Raw genomic sequence first — 27,722 nt, forward strand, 5'->3', positions numbered from 1 at the left:
GATCTTAACCTGTATATTACGTTAATGTACTTCCCTTAGTAGAGAGAAACCCATAATGTTTGTACTAACCTTAATGCCTTGCCTCATAAAACAAGGGCTAGTGAACTGTGACAGCATCGAAAAGGAATCAATTGTTACAATGTTCTGCAATTTTGATGTGTGAGACCATATAATTGGTGCAGTCTTGAGTGGGAAAATAGAAGAGCAACGTAAATGGAAAGCACAAAGAAAATAAACCGATCATTGAGGAGCTCGATGTAGAATCAACTGCAGACAGAGAGTGGAAGAATACAAAAGATAACAAGTCATTAATATAGTGCAGAATTAATATTCACCTTCAGAATGGAGGTACCGTATTGATTAGAACCCATAATAGTTTAAATTCACATGAACATGCCACATAGAATCAAAATAGGTAAGTGTGTCGTGAATCCATGCCAAAAAAGAGCAGTTCTGACCTTTCAAAAAGACTCAAAAGACATCGTACATTTTTTGGGGTTGATGAAACTCCCAACATATATAGATCTAGGAATATAAGGAGCTTCACCATCCTTTTCCATTCTTATATCTACTCTGATCCTATACAAAAAGCATATAAATATTTTCAAACATGTCCCCATGATTATCCTATGCATGACAATGCACCCCTCGTGCATTAATAATGCATTAGTACTTTGGGTTAAGCATCTAAAAGGACTGGTTGGTGAAGGTTATATACCCATAACAGTAGGTGTGCTGAGATAAGTCCAAGTAGGTCCCAATAGGAACCTAACTCTGCCATGCAAATTTGAAATGGAACCGTGATTTATACATGTTATGAAAATTTTAGTCTTTCTATATCACCATCCATGGTAGCTCTTATAGTTCAACAAAGAATTTGTTTCTAATGCACATATAAAGCCATGGTAAGGTCCTTATAATTATATCCATCCATGATCAAGAGCTGCACGATCAAAAGCTTCATGGGCTTCTGTTTCACCATATTCAATGTCTGATACAAGTGCATTTCTGTCCAACCGCCCTCCACCCTCAATAATTGCATTTTGTACTTGCACAAGAAGACTTTCAATCGAACAAGCAGGGCTCCAGCCACTTCTAGTCAGCAACTCCATACAGATAGAACCACCAACTGTAATGTGACCGGTATAGCGGCTAAACCTTGGTCGAATGATCCGGACAAATGGAGGAGCAAAAGGATAATCAGCAGGGAAGGTAATCTCCAACAAAATACATGCTTGGCTTGCATTCTTTTTCCTTGCATACTCAACAAGGTCCTTGTATATAGGATGGTCCTTGAACAAATTCTGACTCAATGAAACATGCCACCTGCAAATATCATTTTCATCTGGAAGTTTGAGTACTACTCCAGCCAAACCTGTTGTGTTTGTTTGTCCATGCTCTAATACCTTTGCTAGATTATGGTATTCTTTCATTATAGTCTTCATGGAGGAATTCGTCTTCAAAATGCTGTCCCTTTCTAGGTCATGAACAGAAGGCCCAGGATTTGTTGAAGTACTGCCACTGACTGCTTCATTGCAACTACCACAATTGGTGTTTACTACTCTCCTGTCAAAAACAGCTTTGCGGTGCTGTTTATAAATCAAACATTGACTTAACTCCTTCCTTTTGTAATCCTCTCTCACATGCTTATAATGTATATGCAAATCAACTTTTCCTGACAGAATGTGTCCGTCTACAAGATGTGTGTTATTGTGTCCATTTGGATCCTTGAAAATAATTACATAGCGCAATGAAACATCTTCATCCTCCAGAGAAACCATCTTTCTTGTGCTATCCACAAAGCTTTCTGGTCTGGAGATCACTTCACAGATAGCAGCAAGACAAAATCCATTTGTCAATGCTCCATTCTCCCAATCAATGTCTCCTTTGGTTGAATAGCCAAGTGCAGCAGACAACTGGCAAGATAAATTGATAGATGGCATATGTGTTGTTCTGCCCAAATATCTCCCATCATTCCTGACACAAATTAAAATTTCTTCTAGTAATTTGCATATTTGAATCTGACTGTGCAACCTATGTCATTATCACACAAACAGAAGAAAGCAATGGGAACTAAACTTCTCTTGGTTGTAGTTCAGACAGACAGTACTCTTAAATAAGTAAAGAAATGTCCTAAGTTCCTAACAATGATCCAAGATGCAAAAGAGTCACTTTCAAGAGATTTAGGCAATAACCTTACCACAGGACATAGTCAGCCTTTGGTCTATAAATTTAACAGACGGTGGAGTGGAGATATGGATAGGAACCATTAAAAAATTATAGGCATTCATAGCCTTCAATAATACTCTTTTTATTTTACATTGCAATATTTAGTAAGCCCGCAAATAAACAACATGGTGTTCTAAGTAGTACACAAGAGCTTTGATTTTAGAAAATAAGGCATGGTATGGGAAGAAAAAACTCTTAACATTTCAATTTATTGATTCTTTGATTTATTATTTTTGAGTATTTGACCCATCCAAATGTAATTTGGAAGTGGAGGTTTTACTTATTCGATAATTATTAATTATGTGATGGATAATGTATATATTCAATGATTATTTATATGCTTTTATTTGTTATGTATGTTTGATGTATGATGGAATATTTGATAAATTATTATTATTTCATTATACAAGATTCTATTATGTGACACAGGCTATTGACAATATGATTGTTGTTTGATGATGTTTCAAGAAAATTATAAAAAATTTAAAGAGATTTTAATCAATATATAAAACCAAATCTAGTTAAAAGAAATAGAGCGAGCATATAAAAACAATTATTTCCTAGCGAATATAAATTTAGACATGAGAGCAAATTTATTTATAGAAAATAAAGACTTATTGGTTCTTCGATAATTAATGTTGCCTACATCTTTAGTGGTTGAGATTTTTGAAAAAATAGAACAAAAGATTTGATTCAAAAAAAATTGGATAGGATTTGAGAAGAAAGATTCAGACAATATTAGATAACTTGGAGAGAAAACAAAGTGAAGAGTTGCATGGGATTAGGATTCAATCAAGAATAAGAATAAGAATGTTGTTGGGTGAATACTAAAATCACTGATCAATTTCATTATTAACATATTAGAGTAATAAATTAACTTTTTACACATTGGAAGAGGATTCAACAAGAGCACAAGGTCATGGTTTAGAAATAAAGTATTCAATAGAGATTGAAAACAAGGTGAATTAAAGTCTTAATCTTTTAATAATATTAAATATGAATATTTCTGTGTTTTAAAATAAAAACAGTAAGTAGAAGTCAAATAATTCAGATTTGTAGGTAATGGAAACGTATAGAGAATCTATGAAGAAAGATAACTTCTAAGATGATGAAACTGAAAAGCTAATGAACTAGATTCATAAATGAACATTGGAGCTAGTTTTGGGGAGTTGTTGAGAATCTTGAGATAGTTTAGAATCTAAGATACTGGATTCTCCTAGGACCCCCTGGAATCAGAGCTGGGTCTGAGCCTGGTCCACCCCTGGGTTCGCCCTGGGTGCAACCCAAGCGGTTGTGTTCTTTGTGGGTCAAGCGAATCCGGACCCACAGAGAACCCATCCATCTAGGTCACACCTAGGGAGAACCCAAGGCAAACCCAAGCCCGTGGGTGCCCAAAAACGAGGCCCACGAGTCAAAAAGTAATTTTTTTATTAAAACACAAAGTTTTTAATATTTTTTTTTTCCTTTAAACCCTAATTTTGCCCTTATAATGCATTTTTTTCCTCTATACACTCATTCTTCTCATTTTCTTTGCATCTTTCAAGTTTTTTTCTCTCCAAGTATGTTTTGAAGGTGATTGCATTTTTCTTCGAAAGTGAAGGGTACGAAGGTGTGAGACACGCATCAAAGGCATAGGAATCATTGGAGAAGGAAGATTTAGCCATCACAAGTGAGTGAATTTTCAAGTTTTCAAGTTTTCAAGAATTTTTTGAAGATTTTTTCAAGTTTTTTAAATTATTTTTAAAGAAGTATTGTAAATTTTTTTACATTTTATATGCATGATATGGGGTTATAATGCCAAATTTTTTAAAAAACAATTCAATAATGTTTGAGTTTTTTATTTTTTATTTTAGGTGCATTATTCATACAATTATACATAATGGCTAAGACTGGAAGTGTAAGTGCAAGCTTTATTTCAATTGCCCAGGTTTGAACTCAACAGAACCCCTTTAAAATTGATACCGATTCACCACTTTGGCATTATACAACAATGATCAAGCAAATGTCTAGTGGTGGGAGTTTTCTTTGGTAGTCTAACCATTGTGGCATTGAGTATACCAGCTCATACTATGGAGTGATAGGTCACCTTTGCTTCATACCTGGACGTGGAATAAAATTTTGTAAGGGGTCAGATGGCAAAGGGTTGCCAAAAGCTCTAATTATGGAGTATATTAGAGAACAAGTGGAAGCTGATAGGAGAAGCAACAAACCAAAAACAAATCATCCTCTTGCCAAGGCAAGTTCGAAGAGGTCTTCTAGTAGTAGTGGCTCCACAAGACCAGCTGGCCCACATCCTTTCATGACAATACCACCACCTTTTGAGCCAAAGAATGTTGTGGTCACACGGAAAAGAGGGCCATTCGATAGTGCCTTCAAAAATGAAATGAGAGAGGTTGCAAATCAGAGCATTGGTCATTGCATTTATGGCAATGGACTTCCTTTCAACATTGTTAGATCACCTTACTTTCAGGACATCCTGCATACCCTTTGCAATACACCTCCTAATTATGTTTGTCCTGGTTATGAAAAGGTGTGAACCACCTTATTGGCAAAGGAGAAAGCTTCCATAGAGACACAATTGAAAGTCATCAAAGATACATGGCCAGAAACAGGTGTGTCCATCGTTTCTAATGGATGGAAAGATTGTAAAAATAGGCCATTGGTTAATGTTATAGCAGTGTGCCCCAAAGGGGCAATGTTTTTGAAAGCGGTGGATTGTGAGGGGTAAGTGAAACATGCAAGTTTCATTGCCAATATCCTCATAGAATCCATTGACATGGTGAGGCCTCAAAATATTGTCCAAGTCATAACACACAATGCTAAAAATTGTAGGGCAGCTACGTCTATAGTGGAGGCTACATATGGTCACATTTTTTGGACACCATGTGTAGTCCAGCCACTTAATTTAATCATGCAAAAGATTGGCACACAAATTGATTTGGTGAAACAAGTGTACGTGAAGGGCAAGGAGATTCAAATGTTTGTGATTAATCATCATATGTCACAAGCCATCTTCAGGTGCTTCTCCAAGTTTGAGTTGTTGAAGGTAATTATTAATTTTAATTTTAATTTTTAATTTTTTAGTTTTTATTTTTTATAGTTGAGATATGATGTGTATTTTTTTATGTCATGTTAGGTTGTCGAAACACGATTTGCATCTCACACGCTCCTCTTAAAACAACTTGCTAAGGTGCGAGAGGCCTTGAGTTCTATGGTCATCAACACCTTGTGGAGTGTATGGAAGCAGTCCAACATAGAAAGAACTCAAAAAGTAAGAGCATTGAACCTTGATGAGAAATGGTGCCATAATGTGGAATATGTTTTCAATTTCACCAAGCCCATCATGAGCATGATTAGGCATGTTAATACTAATCACCATGTTTGAGTGAAATTTATGATGGCATGGATTGCATGGTGGAGAAAATGATAAGTAATAGAGAAAAAGGAAAATGACCCAACAAAAACATTTTTCAAAGTTGTGCAACAAATTGTTGTTGACCGTTGGAACAAGATGACCACACCCTTACATCTTTTAGCATTTGCTTTGATGCCAAAATTTTATAGTGCAGAGATGCTTGCAACACCAGGGAGGTTGCCACCATATAGAGATGCAGAGGTTGTTATTGGCTAAAGGGATACCTTTAAAAAGATATATTCAGATGAGGAGACTAGAAATATTGTCTTGAGGGAGTTTGTCCAATTTGTATCTACAAAATATCATGATGTTGTAGCTCTTCAAGCCAGATATAGGATGGATGCTAATGAGTGGTGGTATGTACATGGTCAAGGCTCCATTTTCTTGCAGCTTCTTGCAATTAAACTTCTCTTCCAAGTATGAATCTTTTTATTTTTTATTTTTATAGTTTTACAATTCCATTCGATGCTATCATATTATTTTATAATTTATAAATTTCTAATTATGTTTTAACTTTTCCAAGTTCTTCTTCAGCTGAGCGGAATTGGACTACATACTCCATCCACTTAATCAAACATAATCGTTTGGGTGAAAAGAAAGTAGAGGAATTGGTCTACATACACTCCAACCTTCGTCTATTGTCACATATGAAACCTGAATATAATGCAGGTGCAACAAGGAATTGGGATCTAGCCCCCAAGTGTGCTGATTCAGATGCTACAGTTGCACAGCTTGCCCAAGTCTCTATAGACGAGGCAGCTATGGAACTTGAGGGAGACATAGCTAGTGGGAGTAGGGATTGTGGTTCAAATGATGTCGAATTTGAACCAAATGATGACCTTGGGCTTGGGCTTGATGCTTCAGATGAAGATGAAGATGGAGATTAAATCCCATAGGCCGTATGGCCTGTAATTTGAATTTTTATTGCATCATGACATTTTGAGACTTGAAAGTTGAATAGTATCATTTTGGTAAATTATGAATACGATATATGAATATTTATTGTCAATTATGGACTTATCATTTATGTATGGGAAAGTTACATTGTATGGATGCAATAATGGTAGTGATAGTTTATTTTCTTAAATTTTGATGTTTGAACATATATATAATATATGTATATATATAAAATTAAGATATATATATATATGTACGGACGTACCCGTACCTGTACACGTACCCAAGGAAAAAAAAATTGTCGATTCCACAATTTTGTACCCAATTATGTATCTATACCCATACCCGAATTGGTAACTTAGTTTAGAATCAATGATTAAACTCACAAAATCAGAATTGAAAGCAATCCTAGTGTTAGATGTTGCAAACTAAAGCCTTGAAAAGAATTATACCACAAATTTGAAAATGGGTTATTGAATGTATAATGGAACTTATTTGTAGAGAGTTGTGTATAATATTTGACACAAGTTTGATCAGTGAATTTCCTAGCGACTTTGAGAAGTGTGTAATCTCTTCGTATACTAGATTTTAAATCAAGAGGATGGATTTTGATTATTTTACAAGATTGGATTTGATGTCCTATTATTTGTAAATTTCTGAATCCTCAATGGATCAATTGAAGCATCTATTTTTGGTCAATTTTTGTCTTGTGCTTTGGGATTTGTGCCTCACTTTCAATACTTGTTTTGCTTAATCCCAATCTGATTAAGGTTAAGTATAAATTCTAGGATGAAAAAAGTCTAGTGGAAAACCTAATGAAGAGATCTAGGCAATTAAATTGTAAAACCATCGTATTGGGTACCCATCACAATTTCTTAGTCAAGTCACTAACACAAAAGGTAGGTCTACAACACAAAATGCAAGTCTACGATATAAAATGGTTCACAATGCAATTTATACATAAATACATTGTTTAAGACTCGCAGTTTCCAAAAATTACTCTGAATTTGCCTCTCTCTCTTTGTGCATGCATGTGCATTTGTGTGTGTGCGCATGCGTGCACGAGCATGCGTTCACGTGTGTGTGTGTGCGCATGTGTGTGTGCGTGTGTGCGCACGTGTGTGTGTGTGTGTGCGCGCGTGTACGTGTGTGCATGTGTGAGGATAGAGGTTTATAGTACAACATCATATGATAGCAGTGCAGATAATGAAGAGAGTTTATGAACTTGCCTTGGTTAGATCGACCATTGGTGGACCAAAGATGAAATGTATGATGAACTTCAATCTAAGAATGAGGTTTATGACTCTGTTGTTTATAGTAGCCAGATGGACAAAGAGGATAATGTGTGGGAACAATTAAATGAATTAGTTCTTAGAACTAATTATATGTAGTGTGTACACCAGAGAAACAAAAATCGCCAGACTCGACGAGTCCGAGACATGCTCGCCGAGTCTCTGGGACTCGGACTCGGACTCATCCGAGTCTGGCGAGTTTGGCAAAAACTCGCCAAACTCGGCGAGTCCAGTGCCTAAAACTCGGCTACTAGCTGGGTTACGTAAAATGACAAAAAAAAAACATTTTAAAAGGTTTTTTATAAATGAATGGTCTCGTCTTTGTTCACTACAACCTCCGCCTGAGAATGAGAAAAATTAGAGTTACAATATGTCAGCCAATAGAAAAATAACACCCAACGCCTTTATTAAATAATAAGTTTTTTTGGCCTCGCAGGGCGCTGCCGCTTGACCCCACCTTGGGGGCGCTGCCCCCAAACCCCCGTCGAAAAATATGGGGGGAAACTGCGTCGATAGAAGTAGGGAAAATTTAACCTTCGAGTCTGACACTAATTGGATCGACCAAGTAGATATAGAGCCTAAGACTGTAGCCATGGCAGAGGAGGAGCGAAGAGCACAAGCACAAATAGGAGATTCAGAGGCAGATAGTGACACAGATGTTCCTGATGTTGGTGAGCATGGCATGGTGTCACGGGGAGCGGTTATGGATGTCGAATCATCCAGGACCTACCTTAGACGCCCTCGCAAGGGGTCGGGGCCGGAGGGTGCAGTCGTGCTGGCTCCTCCGAGCCATACGCTTGTAGTTGTATTTACCTTTGGTATTTGTATGAAACATTTGGTGATGATCATATGATGACATGGATTTTTTATTCCATGAGATTTGTAATATTGTATACATTTGACAATATTTATATATCTATGTTTGTTATTTCCTTCAGCTACAATTTGCGTTTATACTTATGTGATTGATGTATACTTGTGTATGTAATCAAATGAGTCGAGTTTGATGATGTTATTGTGTCTTTAAGGTGTATTCAATAAAGGGTGCCTGAAACAAGTTTTAAATCTTTAAAAATCTCTAAATTTCTTGAGTTTTTCACTTTCCCGAGTCCAGTCGAGTCTAAAGCCGAGTCTGACTGCGAGTCCCGAGTCCAGTCGAGTCTAAAGCCGAGTCTAACTCCGAGTCCCGAGTCCGAGTCTGGTTCGGCCTTGTCGAGTCCGAGTCCTGTTTCTTTGGTGTACACAATATAAAATGGTTTACAATGCAATTTATACATCTCTAATACATTATTTTAGGCTCTCGCAGTTTTGCATGATTACTCTGAATTTGCTTATGTGTGCATGTGTGTGCGTCTATGCGCGCATGCGTTCGTGCGTGCGTGTGTGTGTGTGCGCGCGTGTGTGTCATGTGTGTGCATGCGTGTGTGAAAATAGAGATTTGTAGTGCAACATCATATGATAGCATTGCAGATGATGAAAAGAGTGTATGCACTTACCTTCAGTTGGATAGGTCATCCATTGGTGGACCAAAGATGAAATGTATGATGAACTTCAGTCTAAGAATGAGGTATATGACCCTATTGTTTATAGAAGCCAGATGGAAAAAGAGGATGATGTGTGCACAAGTGAACAATTAAATGAATCAGCTCTTAGAACTAATTATATATAGTGTGTACATGTTTATGATATCAAGGATGAGCAAGAAACGAGTTTCTTGTTTCATGTATTACCCTCCTTTGTCCCTATTAATAATAAAGAAGCTATACTAATGTTTGTTTGCATGACAATGACTTATATGTAGCTGTAATTAGAGATAAAATTGTTGACACAAGTGTTCATATAGTCAATGATTTTCAATTTGAAGACTGTTATCACAAAAGCTTGCACCCTTGCTAAGCTATCAACTCAGCAACCTTGTGAAACATGGAAACAAACCCGAAGTGTGGGACCTTGCGCAAGGGGGTTGAATCTCCAGAGAAGGCCGGCTTCCTTCTCAATCTAAGTGCAGGTGTTGAACCAACTCAACACTTCAAATCCTACTTCTAAACCTATCCTAACAGCTTACAGAGGAAAAGGGAAGAGAGAAATGCTTAAAATGTAAGGAGGTGATGCACCAAGATAAGAGATTGTACCTCTCCCCACCCGAAATGGCACAAGGAATCAACTGAAATACCCAAGAGGTGCGCAAACTTTAGTTGCATGAGTGACCCAAAGGCATGTATGGAGGTTAGGATTTGCTAAGTGTCAAGAGGGGAGAAGGATTCCCACAAGTCACACTCAGAAAACAAGTTAACACAGCATATATGGAGAGAAGAGCCACAAAACATACACCCATGATGAAGGTAAGGAAACATACACAGCATGCATAAGTTGAAGGAAGGCAAGAATGTAATTTCAGTTCATTGAAAGGCCAAAGGCCAAACTTACAGTTGCAGAAATGCAAAAAATAATTACAAGTCTTCAAGAGAAGAGAAAGAGCATAGGATAACTCAGGGCAGCGGGTGAGAACCCTTTACAATGAGGCTTAACAGCCTTTATATAGAAAAAATGGTTACAAGGGTGATCATGACCCCTACATGTCAGTCTGGAAGTGCAGGGAAGTGCATGCACTTGACTTGTACATGCAAGCAACCTAGCCATACCCACAAAGGGCAATCCTGAGAAGGTAGATTGACTAACCTTCCAAAGTCAGTCATGACATAAGTCACCAAGCATGGCCCCGTACCTCCCTGATGGAAATCCATCCAAAAACATTTAATGCACCCTTGTGGCTCCACAAAAGAAAGTGCACAAGTCACCAAAACTGTCGGAGCATTAAAAGCCTTGAATGTTGATCACGCCATCCGGAAGTGTCGTAGTCGGAAGGAAGTCTGGAGACTTCGGAAGCTCGGACTCCCGAAGTGAGGAAGACAAGGGAAGGAGCAAGGAACTTCGGAACCTCGAGGTTCCGGAGAACTTCAAAAAGGCTAAGGAAAGAACTTCGGAACCTCGGGGTTCCGGAGTTCCAGAGGAACTAGAGAGAGAAGGCAAAAGGGGAAGGAACTTTGGAACCTCAGGGTTCCGGAGAGGTTCCGGAGTTCCGAAGAAAAGAAAGAAGAAGGGCTAGGAGGGTACTTCGGAACCTCGGTGTTCTGGAGTTCCAGGGAAGGCAAGGGAAGGGAACTTCAGAACCTCGGGGTTCCAGAGTTCCGGGGAACTGCGCAAAGGAACTTCGGAACCTCGAGGTTCCGGAGTTCCAGGAAAGGGGAGAAGAAAAGAAGGAACCTCGGAACCTCGGGGTTCCGGAGGAGGGAGAAAGGCTAAGGAGAGGAGGGGCTAAGCTAGGGAAGGAACTTCGGAACCTCGAGGTTCCGGAGTTCCGGAGAAGGGAAGGGGAAGGGAGAACTTCGGAACCTTGGGGTTCCAAAGTTCCGGAGAAACTGGAGAAAAGCTAAGGGAAGGAAGGGAACTCCGGAACCTCGAGGTTCCAGAGTTCCGAAACAGGAAAGAAAGCGGCTAAGGCAAAGAACTTCGGAACCTCGGGGTTCCGAAGTTCCAGGGGAAGAGAAAAAGAGGGCCTAGGAACTTCCGACAAGGCAACACTTCAAACCATGATTCCACTGCTTTTAACCTTGATCAACTAGGGCAGCGCTGGTCCATGGAACATATCTCTAATCGGTTCTTACTGATGGACCAAGGGTGTCATAAAATGACAACAAAGACCTTGCCCTTGATTACTGTAAAGAAGATGCTCATGTGAATAAATTTGAGAACCTTTTCTGTCAAGCAAGACTTGTTGTCTTCCTCATGCAAATTGTGCTTCAATTGGGTTATAAAAAAATATTGTTACAATGATTGAGGAAGAGGAAGTGTATCATAGGTTTGATTTCAGCGGTACATATACAGAAAATTGCTAAAACAAATTCAAAATACAGGAACAATTTGAAGAACTCGGTTCTTCACTTGAGGTGTCTCATAGCATTGACTTCTATGTTGACAGTGTGAATTGCAGCTGGAATCGTGCTTCTGATTCAAATATTTAAGAGTGCATCAGCATGTGTAACGATGGTGTATGTCAGTTACCTATTATCAAAGAGCTTGATGTGAATATTGTTGACTATGAAAGCTTTCCTTTGTGATGAAGGTGTAGCCTCTACTGTTGTGAATATTGTGTGCCTAAATTGGAATCCTTTATGTGGGTCGAAGCTCCAGCATACAAGTGATAATGATGTTGAGCAGCAACACGTGCCAAGAAGATGATCAACATGTTGTGACTCAGCCTAAGGGTGTGCCAAAGCTTGAATTTTTCCAGTTTGACTTGCAGGAGGAAGCTTTTCTTTGTGTATATCAAGTTCACAAACATAATCAAGCATATTTTTCTTTGCCATGTGAATTTGAGGCATTTTGTTTTGCCTAAATTCACCTAAGAAGGTCAACTAGTGTCAAAACATTGCATCCATAAATGAGGGAAGTTTACTTTCTTCCATGTGTTTCAATTCTTTTGGTGCTGACTTGGTCTTTAGAGTTTCACCCTGTGTAATGTCTATGCTAGACGAAAACCCAATATGTGGTTAAACCCTAGTGCACGTTCCTCCATCATGTTGGCAGGTGTGTGCCTAAACCAAATGGTGGGCCCAACAAACACATGTCCACGAGGGTGTTGGCCTACGTTGGCACTCTAATGGGATGCCAACACTCTAGTGGGATGAGAACCCCATTCTTAACATCAGTGGGTGCCATTCACCATTAGTCTGAGCTTTTGGTGTGGTGGTTGCTTTGCTTGGTATTAGAGCTAAGATCTCGAGGTGGAGCCCTATGGAGCATGGTGAACATGTAGTGTCCCTGCAGGATGAAAGCCCAGTATGTTGTCTAAACCCTAGTGGACATTCCTCCATTGTGGTGGCAGCTGTCAGCATGATGGAGGAATGTCCACCAAGGTTTAGCTGGGTTTTCGTCCAGCAAGGACATTACTCCCCATGCTAATGTGAACATGAATGATGTGATATGGGATAGGTCAGGACCTATAACTTATGGTTCCCTTGCAGCAATAATGTTGATGGTGGAATGAGCTTTCACTTCTTAGGCAATGTTCACAAATTGATGCATACAGGTAAACATTATCATTTGTTGCAATTGGGTGGTGAGTACAACTATGGTATGAAGGAGGACAACTCCTTCAATAAGATTTTCTTTGACAAAGGTAAGTGGTTGCAGCAGTTTGCCCAAGGCCTCAAGCCATGAATTTTCTTGTAAGCTTTGGCCTGCAATAATGTTTCTAAGTTTTGTTCACAACCATCCTTTCCAATTCCTTTGTGCCCTCATGTCAATGGTTGTAAATTGCTGTGTTGTACATAATCCCTTGTTGTGTTCTGCCTTGTGTACATGTGCTCTTTGTTTTGCCTTTTGGTCTACCTCCCAAATATAGTTGAGTTCTCACTGTGCCCACAGCAGACACGCATCCCCAACCAAAGCCACTGTTGGGACCCAATTTGAAAATTTGTAAAATTCAACCATGTTTTTGTCCATCTTGTGCACTTGCCTTCTTTGTCCATCGTAGGCAACTAATGTGAGAAACATTTAATGAAAACTGTCAATTTTTTTCTAAATATGCTCTCTTGCCATTCCCAGGTCCCCCTCATGTGGTTAATTTGCTAAAAATCGTCAAATATCCCAAGTTTGGAAGTGTTTTTCTTCCAAATTTTCTATGGAAGATAAGCATGTAGGAGAGTTCAAAAGAAAAAAAGCATATAGACAAGGGCCAGCTGCATCCTTCCCATAAGACCAAATGGTCTTTGTTGCTGCCGCACCTCATCATTGAAGGCAGATTATCATGCAAAAGTGTGTCGCACCACTCACTAAAGTTGTAAGTTCAGATCATACATTATATTATAAAAGTTGCTATCATATGTAACCTCATTTTTCTAATATGTGATTTGGAATCTGTTGGTGATCCAAGTTGTGGACCCCAAATCTCTAAAGTTGGATAAATCCCCCCAGAGTCAAGGGTTTCAAACCTCGGAAGAATATCACTAAACCTATCTTCAAGTTGGGCATCTTAGGACCAATTATTAAGGTGGGTAAGACCTCCTTCACTTCTGACTCTGCAAGACCATAGTGGGTTTCCCTAAGGTGTTGGGTTGATTGATAACACAATAGTTAAATACTTGCTGCAAACTATACCCTTTGCTAGTATATCCCAATACTAGTGTCCCAGTATACCTATGATACTTGCTGCAAACTATACCATTTACATAGTATATTCCAATACTAGTGTCACAGTATACCTCTGTGTTAGTTTGACAAACAAGGCCACACACCTTTAACAACAAAAAACTTATCAAGCACAAGGTTTAATTAAAGAAACAGATGAATTTACACCTTATAGTTGATTCAATGATTTACCTTTTGCACCTGAAATCTTGAAGAATTACCTAACTTTTACCAAACGAAAATCATTTCAGTGAAACATTTAGGTGTTGGGGTGATGAAAAGTGGAGTTTACAACATATCGATGCCTATTCCTATAGGGAAACAAAGTCATGAATTCATACAAAACTTGTAATGATTGAAATCTTGATATAGAACCTTAACGGAGATCTCATAACACAAAAGTGAGCTAGGTTTTACACATGCATTCTGAGAAACAACGGAAAATTGCAGAATACATGAGTCTACTTATTAATCCACAAATAAACCTGACATTACCTTCACTATTATGAATAGACACTATGCAAAATCTTTGCAGAGTTTTCCCAGACTTCTGTTTGACACAATATTGATGAAGACACTCACTCAATGTCAATTCTACACTTCATAAATCATTCTTCAAGGATTATAGTGAATTCATTACAAATTTGAGACAAACTCAATTCATAAAATTACAAAATAGTATCTTCTCCCTTTTTGAAAACAAGAACCCTAGCTATCAGATAGTTCTTTTGATTCTTTGTTCTTCTCCAACTGATTTCCCATGCCTTGTAAAATGTAAATTAGTCTATATATGCCCTTCTATAGGTCACCCCGAAAGGGAAATGTGTAGACTTGCACGAGGGCCTGAAAACCTGCAAATTCCTGCAACTATAAGTGGTGGCCATGTCTAAATGTCAGGGATTTCATCATTTTTTGTACTAAGATCAAGCCCAATCATAACCTATCGAACTTTCATAGCATGGGTGTCCACTCTCCAGTTATAGGCATCACATATGGTCATTAATGGCACTCACAAAATGAGAGAGTATAGGTGGATGAACAGTTGCAAGTAGGTTGGAGAGCTCCTTCTTGATCTACCAGGTGCGTTGAGTGCATATCAATACTATGCATATAGTCATAACTTGAAACAAGTCCCCAACAATTGCTACAATATGTTAGTTGAAGAGAAAGGAAAAGTAATCAGAGAAGAAGAATGGAAGACCCTGAAAAAATCAAGCTCAAGGTGGGAAAAACTAGGACAATTATTAATCAGTATGGAGAAGAGCATAAACGACTATGGAAGGTCCAATAAGTTGTTAGGAGATTTTAGTTGCACAGAGGCTTCACTTCTACCACAACTCTCAAAAGGTCCAAAAATCAGACCAAATTTGTCAAACCTAACAGTCAAGTTGGACAATAGATTTCTCAAATTTCTGAAAATTCCAGAAAAGGTTTTGTCCATTCAAGAAGAGTAGTTGGAGGAATTAGTAAATAGAAGCATAAAGAAATTGAGGAAAGAAGAATAGAAAAAGAAGGAAAGACTATGTATGATTTGGGAGAGGAACTGTGTTCATTAACTAATGGGATGTCATCAACAAATAAAAAGTTGAAGAGATGTTATGGACATTCTTCCTTATCTCTTCCATTTTGATCAATTCACATATTCTTTGATAAATGGCACTTACTTCTTCCCCATCAATCCCCTGCAACAATTTGTACACTGATAACTCAAGGCTAATTGGTAACTTGGCCTCAACACCACACACCAATTTGAAAGGGCTTTTACTAGCAGCCTTCTCATACGTTACTCTATCAGCCCAAACAGCAAATATCAACTTATCATCCCATCTTTTCTTGTTAGCATCCAAAGTTTTACTGATGATATTCATGATACTTTTATTGTTGGATTATTCTTGTCTATTTCCTTTCAGATGATAAGGGAATGAATGTGTTAAGGAGATCCCAAAGTGTGAGCACATTTCAACAAAATCTTAAAACCTGAAACACATTACATTGTTAGCAACAATTCTTGATGGCACGCCATACCTGGTAAGCAAGAATTCAACCACCACTTTTGAGGTTGCATTACTTGTAGGGATTGTCTCTACCCACTTAGTGAAATAATTAGTAGCTACCAATATCCATTGTACCCTTTGCTGGATTTCTCTGTTCTTTCCCCTATAAAGTCTATGCCCCACTGCAGGTATGGAGCCTTTGCTAAAATAGTGTGGTGTGATGTTTTCACACATTGCCCTATTGCAAATGGGGACCCCTCTTTGCTTTGTAGATATTGTTAATTTAAGTGTCGCAGTTTAGCATAGTGTAGAGTAAGTGTCCTTTTTAAATCAAAAATACAAAAAAATCCAAAAATTCAAAAATTCACAAAAAAAAAAAATTCAAAATTCAAAATTTTGAACAAGGCATGAAGAGGCACACGTCATGCTTAGCCTTCGCACTCATCGCGCATTGCTTTCGCGCTCGTCACGCATAGCTTTCACATATGTCGTGCGAAGCTCTCGTGCATATAATTGATTTTACACTTATTGTGTGAAGCCTTCACGCCTATGCATAAGCTTTGCGCTCATCATGCCACACTTACACACGCGTCACGCATTAAAGCTTTGATCAATATCAATTGCAACGAAAAGGAAGTCACGCTTTGGAAACAACTCATGAAATAAACATAGAACGAAGAAGCATATAAGGTATAGGCGTCACGCAATGAGGCATTACGCAATGCAAGTTGTTAAATTGGAGCAATGAATGAAGAAGAACAACGATAATACAAGCAAAGGCATTTCATGACACCAACTCGCACGATGAAGTTTGACACTATGATCAATGCAAATGCGACGAAAGCCTTAAATGATGATCGATAGGTGTTAAATAATGATGGTTGCTCAATTGCCAATCTTTAAAATTGATCCTTTATGAATGTTATAAAATACAAGATAGGCGTTAAGGATCAAGGGAAGGTTTCAGTGTGACAATCGAAAAGCATTGAATAAAGATGGCATTGCATTAAATACTGAAACGCCAAACAAGAAATCAAAGTGATCATCTAATGTATGTTGCATGGCATTTACAAAGCCGCCCCAATACCATTAATGAAGGCAGCAATCAGACCTTGTCAACTTCCCAAAAGGGCAATACATTCACTCATATTTGCAAATCCGATGAAATCATCAAATGAAAGACATTGAGGGTCACGATTTTTTAGTAAAATTCATTTAATACAAATCGCTGGCTCCTTGTGAGGGGTTATCGATACATCAACATAACTATAAGCATGAAATTGATCATTGCATTTGATTGATCATTGACAGCGACCTTGTGATGATTGGCAATGATTTTGTTTTATCACTTTCGAATTTAAGAGACTGAGAAAGACCATGATCTTCGTGTCTATTCTCCAACGACTCTGGAAATGTTTATACACAGTGCCTACCACAGTGGTTTCGGATTCTGATCAGCGAGATTGAACATCGAACTTGCCATAGCAAATCTACCCCAAAACACAACATTTTCATTTTTGGTGATTATGTGCATGACATCTAATCCCTATACATGCTGTACATCTTTTGACATTCAGCAATTTCAGTCTTCAGCATTGGCGAATTCATCTCAGAGGCTGAGTGATTTCATTGCACTCAGCGATTTCATCACAGATATAAAGTGGCATCGTTTAACATCGCCAATATTGGACAAGTAATATCAGCGAACCCTCGGGCTTAAATAATCAGCGAAATTGAACAGCAATTTGCTAAACCGCATCAAGTCCATCTTATATCAGTCGGTGAATTACATCTTTGACAGCAAAGAGGAGGTCGCGATCATTAATAGTGAGTTTGGCAAGGTGGCTCAGGCGATATTCATTGGTGAACTTGTATAGACAACGATTCACGCTTAATAGCCATCTTTGAAACCCAGATCGATTTTGACGCATTGGTAAGATGATATTCAAACAGTGAATATGTGTGACTCTGATCATAACACAGTAATTCATATCTGAGTGTGACTACAGGTCAGCAAAGAGGATAACGAATATATGTAAAGCTGACGGCACTGTTTGAGAACAGTGAATTGGCATCTATTTTGATCACTCCGTTTGATCGAAATATTTATAAAAAGTGATCAAATTAGAGTTTATTGATCTCAGGTTTTAAATAAGTTGTTCAAACCAAAGAAGCATTAATCGTTTGGGGAATCAATCGGCAAAACAAAAGTATAAGATTTTTTGAAAAAATCGGGAAAATATCAGATTTACAACAAAACTTTAAAAATTGCAAAAAAAAACAATCAAAAACTACTTTTTTTATATATTTAAGGGCATTTCCATAGCACAGAGATATTGTAGGCAAATAAAATACACACTTGAACACATGAATTGTAGAAAATAGATTTTCGTTATATATATTCATATCGCTGATTGCATTGCACAAAACATACCACAACATAGATAATATCTAGATGGTGATAGATATCAAAATGTCGTTTACAATATAGTTTATGACTTTGTACAAAGTCAACCTGTAAACTAAGTACAAATTTCTAAAAATTCAACTGTAGGCAATGACATGCTAGAGGGCAGGAGCCCCTGATGATGAAGCTCCCGGGTGAGATCCTGTCCTAGCTCGTTCAATCCATTCAGGATCCCAATTGGCATCCCTCATGAGATCAAAATTTTCAAGCTCGACTGGAGTATCATCATCATCGTCATCATCATCATCATCATCAGCAGCAGCAGCAGCAATCAACTCAGAGTCTGGATCTATCTCAATGAGGTCAATTGGCGAGTCTTCCTCAATAGTTCCTGATTTTGCCCATTAGAAATTAGTCTTTGCCTTACAAGTGAGATACACAATGAATAGTGAATACAATTTTGAAATTACTGCAACTATATATTAATATTCTCACCTTGAGCTTTCTTTATCTTCAAGCGGAGGTTTGTGGTGAACAAATACCAAGTCATTCATCCATTGTTGTGATAGCGATTGCGTTTTTTGGAATGTATGTGTTCAAAAACACTCCAATTACACTCACAAGTTGATGAACTACATAATTGGCTCAAAATGCGCACTGCCATCCACCTTAAATTTGGTAATTCGTCTCCAAAAGAAGTCCACCATTGAGGTGAAAAACACATTATATGGAGATAATTTTGTAAGACTAAGAATATCTTAAAATCTTAACAAACTTAATGAGCATGTTGGCAAAATAAAGAGATTGTCAAAAGTTTATAGAGTCTACCTAGTTGGATGGTCTTTCTGCTTTGTATGGCAGCCCTAGAAGAGAGAAAACCCTTAGCCCTCTTGTACGCTTCCAACTCTAAAATAGCTACATTAAATTTATCCAAGTTTGGAAGCATTTTGTCCATGCACTTGTAAAAGCCTTGTTTGATCTCAACATTAATATCCATGTATGCAGTCTTGTAGAATAACAAAGGATTGAGCAAGTATCCCGCAACATGGAGAGGAGTGTGCATCTGTTCATCCCATCTTCTATCAATTATGTCCCACAACAGCATATACCTCTCCATGTTATTTCCCATCTTACTCCTTATCACCTCCTTGGCCCTATCCATGGCCTCAAACACATATCTCATTGGGGGGTTTTCCCCATCCACTAGTCTCAAGACTTTTACTAGAGGCTTTGAAAATTCTACAATTTGTTCAATCGATTCCCAAAAGCTGGTAGAATACATGTACTCTGCCACTGCTATGCCATTTGCTTGATTTGTGAAGCCAGACTCCATCCACTCAGTTGAAACGAACATTCGCCTCAAATTATTTTTTTGTTCACATAGTTTCTGCAATGCAAGGAAGTGTGTTGCAGATCTTGTCACCCCTGGTCGAACTAGCTCCTTGCAATCTGTGAAAGAGCGCATTATAGCCAAAATCCTCGTGTGATTATAAACAAATTTGGTAACCTTGTGAACCTTCTGAAATGCTTCATTTACCCATTCAATTTTTCCAATGTAATCTAGGGTTAGATCAAGGCAATGTGCTGCACATGGTGTAAAAAACATAGAAGGGTATTTCTCTATCAGAAGTTTCCCAGCAGCAACACAAGCAGCAGCATTGTCTGTGATAAATTGAACCGCATTTTGTGGCCCTGCATCCGCAACTACCACATCATACATCTCAAACAATGCAGTTGTGGATTTCATTATATTAGATGCATCCACAGATTTCAAAAAAACAGTGCCAATCTCACAAGAGACAAGTTAATGAGAGTTTGGTTCTTTCTATCTGTCTAGCCATCTAACATAATGCTGCAACCAGTAATAGCCCACTGTAATCGATGCTCTTTAACAACATCTTCAACATCCTGCACTGCATCTTTGAGCATACCAACACTCAATGACTCATAAGACGGGGCTTGAAACCCAAGACCTACAGCTGCAATAGCATCTACCATAGGTTGCCAATATGGATTTCTGGAAGCATGGAATGTCGTGTGAGAGGAGTACCAATAATTAGCAATTGCCTTCTTTGCTTGTTCAATGACAGATTTCCTCCATCCTGTACTCTCCAAAGTGGTTTGTGATCCTGGTGTAATACAAGGTTGGAAGAAAGTATTAATGTTTCCTCCACTTGTGTTTGGTCCACGTGCTATAGAATTAAGTGTTGACCCAGATTCCCTAAAACAGTTCCTCCTAGCATCTGTAGAACTAGAACCTATTTCAACCCCAGTTCTCGTCTTTTTGGCCTTACTCTCAACAATCCCTTCAAGAGATTGCTTTGCCTAATACGAGACATCTACAAAGCATTTTTTGCATATCTCGGTGTTATTTTCTCATTCTTTTGACAAATGTCATTTGAAACGATAAATTCCACCATTGATCTCATCTTGGCACCAATTGCACTTGACCTTCGTGCTACCAGGAACTGTTGTGCAATGTGTCCACACAAAGTCTTTTTGACGTGGCATTATGATCAATAATCATCTTCAAATTCAATGCCACTACATCTCTACAAATTCAGCTTCCTACTTTTAAATAGGAAATTGAGGATTTAGAAATTGGCTGAATACTTTTGGACTACTTTGGGGAAATGACATCAAAATGTTTCAAACATATCATTTTTGGCATATGTTTGGATGCATAACATAGGTAAATGATCACAGACTTGTAGCATACAAGGTGAAGATGTAGTAAAAAATTTACTTAAAAATTTCTATTAAAAAAAACGTCACGGTAAATACCTGGCTTGTAGTGCTGAACGATGAATGATGCAGTGCTGGCTTGCCGACAAACTGCGTCTGGGATTTTGCCCTTATCGCAAACAGGAACTGCATCCAAATGAGATCACTGCGTTGCTGCTCGTGTCTTCAATGGTCAGGCTTCCTATTCCGATCACCATGGATGAAGAACAACAGCAATGCAGTGTCAGCTTATAGATTTTTCGGCAGAAATTTCGCGCCCTTTTTCTATTTTTAGGGTTTCCGGCAAAGATATTTGTGTCGTGATTATTTGCCGATTAAACCCGCAGATTAATCGCATTTTAACAGGAAAAAATCATTGACAATCGGTCAACATGTATTTCACGATTTTTTGGACAAAAAAATCAGGAGGCTACGCAATTCCCGATTAATCACGATCGCTCGCAATCATTGCTTCTTTGGTTCAAACATCTTTTGATCAGATTGTGTCTTAGGTGGATTTGGTTTGTCTCATTTGACTATTGCATTGTCTTGATTGTAGTATCTTTCTTTATGTCATCTTAGTGTTTCAAAGGATAGTTGTTAACTTTAGATGATCATGTTCAATCAATGGTTGAAGGCGTAACTTAATATTACAAGATTTTCATTAAAGGTTTTCATGCCTAGATAATTGATTACATATTTACAAGCAAATACCATTACATGACACTAACTTAGCCAACTCTCGCAGGTGCATAATGGCAGGATCACGACAAGCACTTATCAAGGACTCCAAGAATATCATTGTCGAGTCAAAGGTCACATCATACTAGAGCAATATAGGTGACACCAACCTTGGACACATTGACATGAAGAAATTTCAAGGCACGCTTTACACCACTAGACCAACAGGACGCGCAAGAGCGATGATTGAAAGTGGCATCATAAAGGCAGCCAGCTTCCCTTTAGCAGTGCAATGCAACCAATTGATCGTTGACTACACAAGACATTATGATCCCGATAGGAGAGGGATTACCACACCAGATGGGAGAGAGGTAGCTGATCTCTCTGAGAAAGCAATCCACAAAGCATTTCACATGCCTCAATTCACGAACATGATATGCAAAAGCCATCACAGCGCAAAGGCCGTCTACGACAATGATCCAGGTAAATGTCTTGGCATAGTCAACAAGTATTGGTTATCAAAGAGCAAGGCGAGCTCTCATCAAGAAGGAAGATATTGCATTATGTCACGTCACAAGCTTGAACAAGGCGTCCTAGACAATGACACAATTTGTCTAAGGCAGTGACACTATCCATCCTAAGAAAATGACACACAAAGAGAAATATGTAATATCCCCTACGGGTTATCCAATATTTGTCCTAAAATATTCAAGAAGTCCTGGAGTAATTTTGCCAAACAATCGTCATGTAAGGTCTGTTCAAGTTTCCTGAATGTATTCTTTCAGCATTCTGCATTGGTTTCTTGTCAAAAACTCCTCTGAACAGCTCTCAATGATTTTTGCTACAAGTCTGATGCAAAATTCTCAAAGGAGATTGCATAGGAAATGACCAAACATTTGAACAAACAGTTGGCTGCTATATAAACTAAATCACCACAGTTTTTATGGTCGACATAACATCAAACACTTAGCATTCAAGTTCAACACCACTAAATAATAAAGCTTCACATTTCAGCCTTTAAACAAGCAGTTGGTATGCAAGCTGGAGTTCACTAGAACAACATGACTTTACACAGCAGCATTTAATAAATAGATTTGAATGAAAACTAGTAGCAGATCGCTGTTCCTAGATGAGACATTACAACAAACATATAGCAGACCATCCAATGAAGATTCCTACACTTAAGAAGCTGAAAGGTGAAATGGAAGACAAGTTGCTGCTGCACCTGAATATATCAGACAATCAATTTGAGAATGCAAACACAGTCCTTGCTCAATCAATGTCCAGACCTATCGCATTATCATATACTGCTCAAAATGATCTCAAAGGGGCGTTAAAGATGGACGTGTTAACTCTCAGACATGTGCTTCGCTTCCAGATTTGTCATTGAGGCTGCTGCCTGAAGTCTATAACCTGCAATCTCTTCTTGGCTTGAATGGAGATCTTCTTGAACAAAAACTTTGAATTTCTTGTATACAAATTCAGAACTTCACCAATAAGCTTTGCTGTGAATTCTGATTTGAATCCGCCAATCTCAGAAGGTATGGGTTTCTGTCCAGCCTTCACTAATTCCAAGGGTTTTCATCCTTAGAACAATCCAGTCACTGATTTCCAGCAACAATGGAGAAACAGCTTCAATGAAATAGTCTCATGACATGCTCTTGAAGGAAGACAAGTTTTGTTTATGAAGACTCCTCAAACTCCAAATCAATCTCCACGCTCAATGTGGGATAAATCCTTCTTTACTTTTAATTCCTCATGAAGTAGCTTCTCAAACAAGCTGGAGAGCTTTATTAATTAAAATGACTTTATATTGTCATTTTATAAAGTCATTGAATGCTATAATGACCCCACTCTTAATGACATAAATAATAACTTTATAATATAATCATTAACAAATAATATCATTAAATGCCATTATAAATTTAATTTCTCATTGATTACACATAATCTCTCTGTCCCATCTGAACCTGGAGGTCAACCATTGTTCCCACTACGCATCCAACTGCCTTACTAAAAATAGTAAGGTGGGTCTATAATGTAGCACTAACTTACTATAAATAGTAAGTACCTCAAAACATAGTCAGAAACCTCTGAATAAACTAGCCTCTGAACATAAGAAAGATCTGGAGAAGTAAAGGCTGACAACTACCACCTGAAAAGCTTCGTGATGCCCAAACTGGACCCTCTGAACAACTCCATTAGCCTATGAGGGTCAGGAAATAGGCTAATCCTCTGAAAAACTAATGCTCACAAAAATGGGGACATTACAAAATAGGATCAATGCACTTCAAGGCACGATGAGGATCCAGTATAGGCAAGACAAGGTCTACACCAAAAGCGACATCAAGGCAAAGGATAGCATCAACATCGAGCACTCAAGGAAATTTTCACAATCTTGAATTTCCTTCGGAAATCCAAGAATCATTGCCAGTATAGCCAGACAAACAGAAAAGTGCAAGTGATCAAGACGAGATAGTTTCAAGGAGAGTTAATCAAAGTTAGAAGATCAATTTGAGCAAAGTCATCGTCACGTCGAGCTTGGACATGTTGAGTATCAAGAGATATGCCTCATTCAATTACACACTTGTGATTAGTTACAAAGATCAAACAAGATGAGGTGGCGCCCAATCATCATCTATCCAATCACATCATTTCATGATAAGGCATCCAAATTCAATGAACCTGACCCATCCTACGAAGGAGATAACTACCACATGGGCACAAAGTTCGATGTACCTACCCTCGTGATCTATTGGTTGAATTTTCGAGGAAGGACATGTGTCCCATCAATTGTAATTTTATCATTGGTCAAGCATTAAATGCTTCGCAATAGGTTTCTATCTTTCTATCTTGGCCATTGATTGTCAATCAATCTGAGCCACTGAAATGTAATGAGAGCACTATATAAGGCCTCACTTCTTCATTTGTAAAGGTTAATAGTGGGAGTTCAATAGAATAGTAACTAGAGTAGAGTAGGAAGAGAAGGCGAAAATTGTTGCCAAAGTTGTAAATAAACTTCCTTTTCATTGAAGTTATGGTGCAATGTGTTGTTTCTTTTACAATTGTATGGTTTCTTGTTAGATCTTCATTTTAGATATTGATAATTAGATGAATGGAAGAACTTTTATATGATCAATGGTGAAATTCGTATATCCATACCACTAACACTTTGCCGATGGTAAATTGCCTTGCGTGGTCAACTAGAATCATTCAGCTAAAGCTTAACTTCAATTATTGCTTCTTCATTGATATACATCAACTTGATGTGTCCATGCTTGTAGTAATGATTTGAAAATCATAAAGCTATCCTTAGAAGATTGCACTAGCCTTGTGGAGATGTTCATAGCATGTCAAAGCAAGACTTAGTTGAATTTCATCAAAGATTGTCCATTGTTCTCAAATTCCTAGAGTTAGAATAGCTTTCCTCAACCCTTATCTTTTTTCCTTTGTTTCAATCAAGTGAATTCCACGTTCCAACATCATTTGAGCATTCAGGCATTCAACGTAAGTCCCCTCGCAGGTACAGAAAATCTACACCATTGAAGCTATCCAACAAGTCAAGACCTGACATAAAAGAACCTTGAAGTCATCTCAAGTGATCCTTATACAAATCTTCAGCATTTGAGAGTCTTTACTCAAGAGAGGATAGAGTATTCGATACTTTATTCTGTGTTCGAAAGTGCATCAAAACACCATCAACAAGTGGTAAGGGGAAGTGCTCCTGCAAACTTCAACTTACCAAAAAACCTTTGGCAAGCATCATTTTACAAATTTGGCCGTATCTTTAAACAATGTCATAATGAAAGTGTTTTTGAAATCCAATTCGGTCCTTGGTTCATTCGGCCTCACTTGGGAAGGCACCTTTCGTATTGTCATAATGAAACTGTTGTTGAAACCATCAACCATCTAATTTACCCCTCCCTTAATAGTAGTAAGATCGTGGATTGCAAACTTTGGATCTATCATTTTTCCATACTATAGTTTTAAAAATCTCATGAACTTGTCTCATGAATCTATGCTACTATCTAGAAAGCTCGTGAGCTAGTCCCATGAGTCTATGCTGCTATTGGAAGGCTTTTGTACCACTCTTTAGCACTTTTACCTAGTGATTGTCCAAAGAGATTCATAATGACATCTTCATTCTCAATATCGTATTGATCAACGACATCTTCATTCTCAATTTCATATTCATCAATGACATCGATGAAATGCCTCAAATGATCCTTACCAGTAATATCATTGTTACCTTTGAATTTTGGCAGTTTCTCCCTAATCTCAGTTGGAATGGGATTAGGATAACCAATAATGCCATAGAATTCCTCTAAGCATATCTCCTCAGGTTGACCCCCACATTATGTTCAACATTTTGTTGTTGGGAGTTCTGCTGATTTTGCTGGAAACTATGGACAAGCTAATTAGGGACATTCTGAACATTATTCTGATTCACATTCTGATGTTGAGCAGCATTTACATTTTGGTTCATTTGTTGGGTCTGTTGGCCTAATTGAGCTCGCCACAATACAATCTATCCTTCTATCTCATGCTGTCTTCTTCTAAGTTAGAAAATAATATATATATGCTTATCTAATTACCTTTTCCTATGCTCCTTTTCTGATTGAGTAGTTGGATCAGCATCATATTATAAAGTTTCTACTTCATGATCAATTTGTTGAGATAAAGTAGGAGAATCATTGTCTGGATTTCCTCTTGGATTTCTATGGCATGGGGGTAAAGGTACATTCATCTCTGCACCTTCTGTATGCAGACCTTGGGCTGCTTGTTTATTTCTTGTGTTTTCATTTGTTTCATTTCTTGGCAAACCATAATAACACCCAAGGGTTCTCCTACTACTCTTGATTCTATTATCAACTGATTCATCTGATGTATATGGGTTGTAATCCCTTAATGCTTCTTTTCTACTAGAAGTACCTACTTTTCCAGTATTAAGGATTATGCGAAAGAGACATTACCAGAATTTGTAAATGATGTTCAATTTACATTCGATATGCAAGTTATAATTCTATTATCTAATTTTGTATTATTAATTTCTTATTGTATATATCTAACTATCTTCTTGCTTGTGGCAGATGAGAGGAGCATTTAATATTTTCTATATCCTATCTCAAGAATGCCACTTACTATAAGTATATGACAAAGAAGGCACGGTCAAGCAATGCCTTGATCGGTCATGACCGATCAAGATATTACTTGATCGGTCATGACCGATCAAGACATTACTTGATCGTACCTTTTTGTTTATACTAACAAAAGCATGTTACAGTAAATGCCAATCGGTGATTATAACCGAAGTTCATCAGTGTATTAACCCAACGCTAACAACCAATAGTATATCGGTGGCTGTCAATGCTAACAGCCGATAGTTATCGGTGTGTTAGCCTTGACAACCGATAACTATCGGTGTAGACTAACACACCGATAACTATCGGTGACTAATACATTGCCACCCGATATGCATTCCGATAACCCGATATATATCATATGCGCTCAGATATAATATTATATGTAACCCGATATAATATATATTCAATTCGGTATATATTAATCGGTGTCATCATTATTTATGTTTAATTGATATTCATCTAAATACAGCATTCATTAGATAGATGAACATGAGGAAGATACATAGTGTGATTATCAATAGATTGCCCATATGCAAATATAGAATGGCTATCAAGGATGAATTAATTGCTTGATGGTTTTATCATAGTTATCGATATGATAAATGATTGAATGAGAGACTTCATTTATCTCTCATTCAATCATTTATCTTACCGAAGCTATTATGCATTAACAGAATTGTTCATGTCGTTTTCTCACATTAAGAGGAATTATATCAAGTGTTTCTTCACTTTTGGATCGCTGATATAAAT

The 27,722-nt window shown here is 37.9% G+C and overlaps 1 protein-coding gene across 2 annotated transcripts in view; it reads right to left on the bottom strand.

The window, feature by feature from the left end:
* Nucleotides 1-305: 305 nt before the first annotated feature.
* The window catches only part of LOC131061914 (uncharacterized), a 70,200-nt gene continuing 42,783 nt past the window's right edge, over nt 306-27,722 (bottom strand). The window contains exon 3 of one of the 2 annotated variants that reach the window (XM_057995765.2): nt 306-2,034. In XM_057995765.2, coding sequence (XP_057851748.2) covers nt 921-2,034 — 1,114 coding nt within the window. In that variant the 3' untranslated portion in view covers nt 306-920. The remainder of the gene's footprint in view (nt 2,035-27,722) is intronic. The other variant, XM_057995766.2, reaches the window with a different exon arrangement.

The sequence above is a fragment of the Cryptomeria japonica genome, chromosome 9, assembly GCF_030272615.1.
Source record: "Cryptomeria japonica chromosome 9, Sugi_1.0, whole genome shotgun sequence".
Taxonomy (NCBI): domain Eukaryota; kingdom Viridiplantae; phylum Streptophyta; class Pinopsida; order Cupressales; family Cupressaceae; genus Cryptomeria; species Cryptomeria japonica.